Genomic DNA, 8,527 nt, shown 5'->3' on the forward strand with positions numbered 1-8,527 from the left:
CAAAGGGAGACAAAGGCTGCATGGGAAGTGGTCCAAGATCATGCTGACAATGACTGTGCCAAAGTACCAACATTAAACAAAGTCGCATGCAAGATTCTACCATGGTCCATTTGCCAAATGCTGTGGTGACAGAGATTTACAACAAGGACAACACTGTGAACCTGGAAAGCTTTAGTTAAGAATCTGATCACAAGTGACAGATGTATGAAACTCATCGGTAACCTGTGTTGGGGCACAAGTATCTTTGGTCAGCCGCAGCTGTGATTCAGTTGTCATTTTTAGGATATCTTCTGCTCACCCCAAATGGGGAAAGAACTAAAAAAGGCATCAATTACAAAAATTTAGATCATCATTCGCTTTCAAATGTAAACACCTCACATTTATCTGCATTACACTTGATGAGTCATTCATTGGTCCCAGACTCAGCTTAATCAAATCACACTGAATCATTTCTGCATCCTCCTCACAGACCACCCTCCTACCCAGCTTGGTGTTGTGATGGTTTGGTGACCACCTCCATGCCCTCCTCTATTCTACTCATTTAATTAAGCAAGTTATTTTAATCTTGCATAGGTTCAAAGGCAATGTCACTTTGGCAATAAGTCATGACTGCCTAGCACACAACCAGTGGCATTCATATGTTGAAGAGGATTCGAAGAAAAGTGACAATGAATGACATCATAATTTCTAGCTTATAGAACTAATTTTAGCATGAGATAAGTCAATGATGGTATGAACTGTAATGGTACGTGAAAAGAATAGTTTTGATGAGACAAACAACCATTATTTCATGAAGGGTGTATTACTTAAATAGAGATAAACTGCAACACAAAAGGGTTTGGTGGCACTTAAAACATAAAGCTAGCACACAGGTGCATCAAGAAATCAGTGAGACCACATCTGGAATACTGTGAGAAATTTTGATCCCCTCATACAGGAAAGATCGATTTCATTGGGGACAGTTCAGAGAAGGTTCACTAGAATGACTCCCACGATGGAAGGATTGACTTATAAGCAAAAGTTAAACGGATTGGGACTCTACTCATTGGAATTTAGAAAAATGAGACATGATTTCATTGAAGCAAGCAGTACTTGAGGGACTTGACTGGGTAAATGCTGAGAAAATGCTTCCTGTCATGAGAAAGTCTAGGACCAGAGGGCATAGTCCCATAATAAAGGAGCGCAAATTTAAGACTGAGATGAGAAGGACCTTTTGCTTTCAAAAGGTTGAGTGTCTTTGGAGCTTCTCGCCACAGAGAGCTGTGGGGCAGAGATCTGGTGTATCTTTAAGGCAGAGATAGATTCTTAATCAGTAAGCTAATCTAAGTGGACATATGTTGGATCAGCTATGATCATACTAAATGACACAGCTTATTTAAGGGGCTAACAGCCTACTCCTATTTCCATTTCTTATGATCTTATGGCTTAGTCATCCTACAAATTAAACTTTTGATTAAAAATTAATTAGGTTTGAAGGAAAGGTTTAGATTAAATAAAATACTATAAAATCTTAAGCTGCTTACCTGGTAACCACATTTCAGACACATACAAATATTTGGTGAAACATCAGGCACTTCATCATGTACTTTCAAACTTCTGACACACTCCGCACAAACTGACCAGTGATTTTGAGTAACTGCCTTCTTCACTTGGATCAGATCCACTGCTCTTCCAATATGCTGGCAGGTAGAACCTTAAAATGTAGACAAATACATGGAATTTAGAAAACACAAAATTCCAAATTGTACCTCAATTTTGATTTGATTTAGTTTATAGCTAGTAGAAATTTGCTTACAAAGTACAAACCCTAAGTGGTATACATTTCACTAGGAGTGCAATTGCAAGTAAAATTGCTCCTTTGTAATAACTTGAACTGTTACTTAAAAGAGAACTGCAGTACTAATCAAACATTTCATGTGAACTTCAGCTGATGTTCTGCATTTGTAGTATTACAAATAATGTAAGAGAACATTTGGTTCTCCACAGGGAAAGATGCAGGTTTGTTTCACTACTATACAAATGCCAAACTATTTTATCTTTATGGATCACTTATGCACATGATGGAGCCAAAGGGCCACACATATAGTTTAAATTATTCCTATTAATGTGTATACATTTTCATATGTACATATGCTCTGATCTTAAATTATAATTTCACCTTCAACAAGGCGATAGCATCAAGAACAGTCCTTCCCTACATACAATCAAAACTGAAAACAACAATCTAATGAGTAAAATATACCACAGAAACAACAAAGTTTAATGGATGTAATGTGTAGAACACAAGAACTAGAAATGGCCACAGCTTAGACAATGCCCATTAGCTGCACTAAATTTCTAACTAAACAATAGGCAATAGTAAAAATAACGCATGTGTTTGAGGTGCAGTTGTAAAGCAGCCAAAAAATTCACCCATGACTGGTATGTCCTTCAAATTTGTAAACAGTGGTACAAGTACATAAACCAAAACTGAAACTAACTTTGTGGTATCAAAATGTTGTGATAAGTAGTTGTGATAAATGCAGTGTTATTTTAAAACCAATTCTGGCTATTGTTGAAATCCTAACGATGACAACATGGCCACAAATAGACCTTTTTGATGCATCTTTGTCAAAGTTTTATGCTGCACATTACATTACTAAAGGTTTGTTACATCAGCACACAAGAGGAAGACATCAATTCTGTGGAATGAGAGAAAACAACCAAATAATTTTCACTAGATTATAAGCAATTCATGTCAATTTTTTATCAGAGTTCTGGGTGGTCTGCTATGTATTTTGAACAATCTCTACTTGTATTTTAAATTCAGTTACTTCAAAGTAATAATAAACTAATAACCTTGAAATTAACCAAAATACAACTATAAGAATTTTATAGTTTTAGCAGCACATAAGCTACAAGCTTAAATAGAATTTTTTAAAGTGCTGCAATTCTAAAACAGTAACGTAAAAACCTAAAGCTTTCCAGAACAACTGACAGATATTACACAGGATTAATGCACTGAGATTATTGCAATGTTACTGAAAATGTGCAGTAGTACAGGTTGTAAGTTTGCTCGCTGACCTGGAAGGTTTGTTTTCAGAAGTTTCGTCACCATGCTAGGTAACATCAGTGAGCCTCCAGTGAAGCACTGGTGGTATGTCCCGCTTTCTATTTATGTGACTTGGTTTCTGAAGGTGGGTGATATCATTTCCAGTCCTTTTTCTCAGAGGATGGTAGATGGGGTCCAAATATTGATGTGTGTTTATTGATGGAGTCCCAGTTAGAATGCCAGGCCTTTAGGAATTTCCATGCATGTCTCGGTTTAGCTAGTGCTACAATGGATATGTTGCCCCAATCAAAGTGGTGTCCTTCCTCATCTGTATGTAAGGATACTAGTGATAGTCGGTCATGTCTTTTGGTAGCTAGTTGATATTCATGTATCCTGGTGGCTAGTTTTCTGCCTGTGTGTCCAATGTTGTATTTGTTACACTGCTTGCATGGTATTTTGTAAGTGACATTCATTTTGCTGGTTGTTTGTATAGGGTCCTTTAGGTTTATTAACCGCTGTGGTCTTAAACACTAACCACCACTCCACACCCCACCAGCCAAAAGAATAGCAGAACAGAAAGGCCGCAGAATGCTGCGAGAAATGATTAATGATACCCACAACCACAATGTCCATAAATACAATTAGGAAATTTCAAAAAAACTGTATGTACTAACGTGACAGACCATGAATGGACCGACAGACGAGCCATAAGCATTAAACAGCAGCAAACATAGAAAATGAGAAAAAACTAACCCTACAGGAAAAACTGGGCAAACTCACAAAAAAGAACAACACAGACAATGCAGATGCTTGGATAAAAAAACCTATCAGACAGATAACTAACAAATACGGAAAAAGCCATCCGAGTAAAAGGGTGAAAGTACAACTACAGAGACACAGACAAAAAGGACTTCCTAGCAGCATTAGAATCAACACTGAAAGACAACAGACTCACAGAAGAAACCCTGCAAACCAAACAGACAGTTGCACCAACACTAAGCAGGAAAAAGGAAGGGTACACACTAAACACACAGGAAAGGAAAGACAAAAACATTGTAACCCTACCTCCAGACAAAGGGTGCGTGACTGTCATTCTAAACAGAACAAAGTACATCGAAAAAGCGAACTCACTGCTTTCAGATATCAATACTTACCAACAGGTGGCAATAGACCTGACCCCACAACTAGAAAACCATATCACACCACATTGAGCAGGCTTCAGAAATCAGGACAATTAAACAAGAGAGACTTCCAAAAAATGATACCATTTGGATCCAACACACCCTGCTTCTAAGGACTACCTAAAGCACACAAACCAGAGCCGCTCCCGTCCCCCCCAACCATACTCCCACGACCCGGAACACCAACAAACGGATTGGCCAAGGAGCTCCACCGAAAACTGAAATACTTAGAAGACTCATGGCATTCAATTACTCCACCCAAGATTTCCTGAACGCCATCAAAGACACCAAGCTAGAAGAGAACAAAATAATGTTCTCCTTTGACGTATCAGCCCTGTTCACACCAATTACCATCAACCTGGCCAAAGAAACACTACTAGAGAAACCAAGGACACAAACACTGGACAGCACCAATTTCATCAGCAAAGACAACAGCCTAAAACTAGCAGACCTGTGCCTCTCCACCCACTTCACATTCAATACCAAGGCCTACAAAATAATCAACAGAACACCCATGGGATCACCTATATCAGGGCTCATAGCTAAAGCAGTAATGCAGAGACTCAGCATTTGGTATGCTTTCGTTTATTGGTCAGAGTATTGAGTACAGGAGTTGGGAGGTCATGTTGTGGCTGTACAGGACATGGGTTAGGTCACTGCTGGAATATTCCATGCAATTCTAGTCTCCTTCCTATCGGAAAGATGTTGTGAAACTTGAAAGGGTTCAGAAAAGATTTACAAGGATGTGGCCAGGGTTGGAGGATTTGAGCTATAGAGAGAGGCTGAACAGGCTGGGGCTGTTTTCCCTGGAGTGTCGGAGGCTGAGGGATGACCTTATAGAGATTTACAAAATTATGAGGGGCATGGACAGGGTAAATTGGCAAAGTCTTTTCCCTGGGGTTGGGGAGTCCAGAACTAGAGGGCAAAGATTTAGGGTGAAAGAGGAAAGATATAAGAGAGACCTAAGGGGCAACTTTTTCACACAGAGGGTGGTACGTGTATGGAATGAGCTGCCAGAGGAAGTGGTGGAGGCTGGTACAATTGCAACACTCAAAAGGCATTTGGATGGGTATATGAATAGGAAGGATTAGGAGGGATATGGACCGGGTGCTGGTAGGTGGGACTAGATTGGGTTGGGATATCTGGTCGGCATGGACGGGTTGGACCGAAGGGCCTATTTCCATGCTTGACGAAGGGCTCCTTGATGAAGGGTTCCTGCTGGAAAAGTCGATTTTCCTGCTCCTCGGATACTGCCTGACCTGCTGTGCTTTTCCAGCACTGCTCCAATCTTGACTCTGATCTCCAGCATCTGCAGTCCTCACATTCACCTACCAGACTACTCAGACCCTTTGGCATCATGGTAGCCCACAAACCTACCATTACACTTAGATAGCTAATGAACCTAAAGGGCCTGTCAAACAACCAGGAAAACAAATGGCATTTACAAAATACCATGCAAAGACTGTAACAAACACTAGATCGGACAAACAGGCAGAAAACTAGCCACCAGGATACATGAACACCAATTAGCCACAAAAAGATATGACCGACTATCACGAGTATCCTTACATACAGACGAGGAAGGATGCCACTTTGACTGGGACAACACATCCATCATAGGACTAGCTAAACAGAGACATGCATGGAAATTTCTAGAGGCCTGGCATTCTAAGCGAAACTCCATGAATAAACACATCGATTTGGACCCCATCTACCATCCTCTGAGAAAAAGAACAGGAAATGATATCACCCACCTTAAAAAAAAATCAAGTCACGTAAATAGAAAGCAGGACATACCACCAGCGCTTCACTGGAGGCTCACTGATGTTACCTAGTATGGTAATGAAATGTCTGAAAACAAACCTTCCAGCTCAGCGAGCAAACTTACAACCTGAATATCAAACTGAGCTACAAATTTTCTCAAAAATCACAAATATGCATTCATACATGGGAGAAGTTTACTTTCAAAGTATGGATTGACCAGAGGAAGAACAATTTGGCAAGATTTGTAAGTTGCTTTGCACTACATGTTTTTTAAAAACCTCAATAGTGCTCATGATGAATCTTAAATTGTAATTTGTACTGGCTTTGTCTATTATTCAATTCTGCACAAGAAACAATCTTGCTAACGTTGAAAAGTATCACTATTGTGAAAACAGAAACCATTTTACCTGCGACTTCATCAGATGAATCATCATCTTGATACCTCTCAGGCCTTCTGTTTTTTTTTGTCATTTCGCCATTACATCGGGAGGATGGGTCTTTTACCCTCATCTGTCACTGAGAATTTAATATGCCACATGACTAACTGCACAAGGGACCAAAGGAACAAAAAACTGAATACAGAAACAATTTTTAAATTAAAAACTAAGACCCCGAATGCATGGCTGTTTAAAGTTTAAACAAATGGGCTTGAAATCACAGCTTTTTCAGAACATCAGAGCAAAATAACTTGAGGGCCAGGAAAAGATTATTTTTCACAATGCTGAGTGATAGCAGTCCCACTTCACACTGGGGTGAGGGTCCGGCACAAGAATGTAAAGAAACGCAGTTTATTTGAATTCAATACAATTCTTTGAAATCACTTGCAAAACTGATCCGTGTCACAAAAAGTTGATTCAGACAATATCATTTCAGAAAAGTAAATATGTTTAAAACTATTATTGTAGACAAACAAATACAGATAGAACAATTAGATATTTTGTGGCATTTAAAAACAAAAAAAAAGCAGGTGGTCCTCAAAGGTTTATCCCAAAGCGACTTTAGGATAGAAATTAACAATTACTACAGGCAAATCTAGGGAAGCCATATAATATGACTAGTAAGAGGTAAAAGTATTATATACATGTCCAAAAACAAATGCTAAAGCTGTCTCTTTTTCATGTTGCAATGTTTAAGCATATTTTTGTTTATCCCAAATTCAAATAAAAATCAAATGAATCAGTAAAAATTAAAGTTAAAAAATCACACAACACCAGATTATAGTCCAACAGGTTTATTTGAAAGTACCAGCTTTTGGAGCGCTGCTCCTTCATCATGTTACTAGTGGACCGACTAGTTACCTGAAGGAGGAGCAGCACTCGGAAAGCTAGTGCTTCCAAATAAATCTGTTGGACAATAACCTGGTGTTGTGTGATTTTTAACTTTGTCCACACCAGTCCAACATCTACATATCACGGTAAAAAGCAGATAGCTCCGACGTGTTCCACACAGTAGGAATTCTAATTTTAGTTCCGGAGATGTTTAAATTTTGGACTTCTAATTTCCTCCAACATAAAAATTTGATACAATTAGATTCAGAAATTGATTCCACTGAGCGTGATTTTTTAAAAAAAATCAGACCTAACTAAACTGGCGAGGAGTGATTTAATAAATGTATTCCTCAAGCTTTAAGAAATTCAAGGAACTTGTAACCGTGGCAAATTGCATCCAAGATTTGAAAATATATTGCAGTATTTTTCAATCCCCAAGGAATCGTCATAGTTGATATTTAGTAACTTATTTTACAAAGTTTTATTGCGAAGTTAGTTTTGCAAAAAAAAGTTGTAAACGTCCCGTCATCGTGACACGATTTTAAAACGATCCCCTTCACGCAAAATGAAGTTGCCATATCATACCAATTTGCAGTTTAGCAGGAATGCTGGAGATGATAACACCCTAATAGTGGAAATCCCAGGGATGCAAAACTAAATGTAATTGCAAACCCCCAAAGCAACCACATTTCAATCTACGGTGCTGGAATTGAGTCGGTGCAAACGGTGCACACAAAACATGGTTAAGATTTCTCCGCAATGTTAAGAGCAGAGAATCTATTCGAAGACGGCAGTTTATTTACGGGAGTGGAGTGATTGCTTAGAAGACGCGGGCCTTGCTGACAGGCTTTTTAATACTGAGTAAGTGAAATACCGGCGGCTGCTCTCGAACGTTTTGGATCGATCTGTCTTGCACACTGTCCCCACTCAAACCCTCCGACACGTCCCGGGTTTCCACCTGGAACGTTAACAGTTAGAGCGGAGAAGGGGTAGGAAGAGATTGCGACTCCCGGTGAAGGGGTAGGGCTTGGCAGTGACTGGGAGAGAGGCGGAAGGGGAAGCCTCTCGCCGCTGACCCCTTCTCGCAGCTTCAATGTGCAAAACCCGGCGGGCCAGCTCCAGCACTCGCGCTGACCGGAACCCCCGGAAGCTGGGGATACTGACACCCCCTCCCCTCATTAAACAACTTTACCGGTCAGAAGGCGAGACTTCCAGCTGCTCTCCGTAATCAAATACGTGCTTGTGTGTGTGTGTGAGAGAGAGAACGCGCATGTGCCAGTCTC

The 8,527-nt window shown here is 39.8% G+C and overlaps 1 protein-coding gene across 6 annotated transcripts in view; it reads right to left on the reverse strand.

The window, feature by feature from the left end:
• The window catches only part of usp45 (ubiquitin specific peptidase 45), a 158,199-nt gene extending 149,676 nt beyond the window's left edge, over positions 1 to 8,523 (reverse strand). For 4 of the 6 annotated variants that reach the window (XM_043685569.1, XM_043685585.1, XM_043685603.1 and 1 more), the window contains exons 1-3: positions 8,119 to 8,215; positions 6,384 to 6,492; positions 1,524 to 1,693 (exon numbers count right to left, since the gene is read on the reverse strand). In XM_043685569.1, the coding sequence (XP_043541504.1) occupies positions 1,524 to 1,693; positions 6,384 to 6,486 (273 nt within the window). In that variant the 5' untranslated portion in view covers positions 6,487 to 6,492; positions 8,119 to 8,215. Of the gene's footprint in view, positions 1 to 1,523; positions 1,694 to 6,383; positions 6,521 to 8,118; positions 8,216 to 8,436 lie in introns of those variants that run through there. The other 2 variants (XM_043685574.1, XM_043685580.1) reach the window with 2 other exon arrangements.
• Positions 8,524 to 8,527: the final 4 nt, after the last annotated feature.

Source organism: Chiloscyllium plagiosum, chromosome 3, assembly GCF_004010195.1.
Source record: "Chiloscyllium plagiosum isolate BGI_BamShark_2017 chromosome 3, ASM401019v2, whole genome shotgun sequence".
NCBI lineage: Eukaryota > Metazoa > Chordata > Chondrichthyes > Orectolobiformes > Hemiscylliidae > Chiloscyllium > Chiloscyllium plagiosum.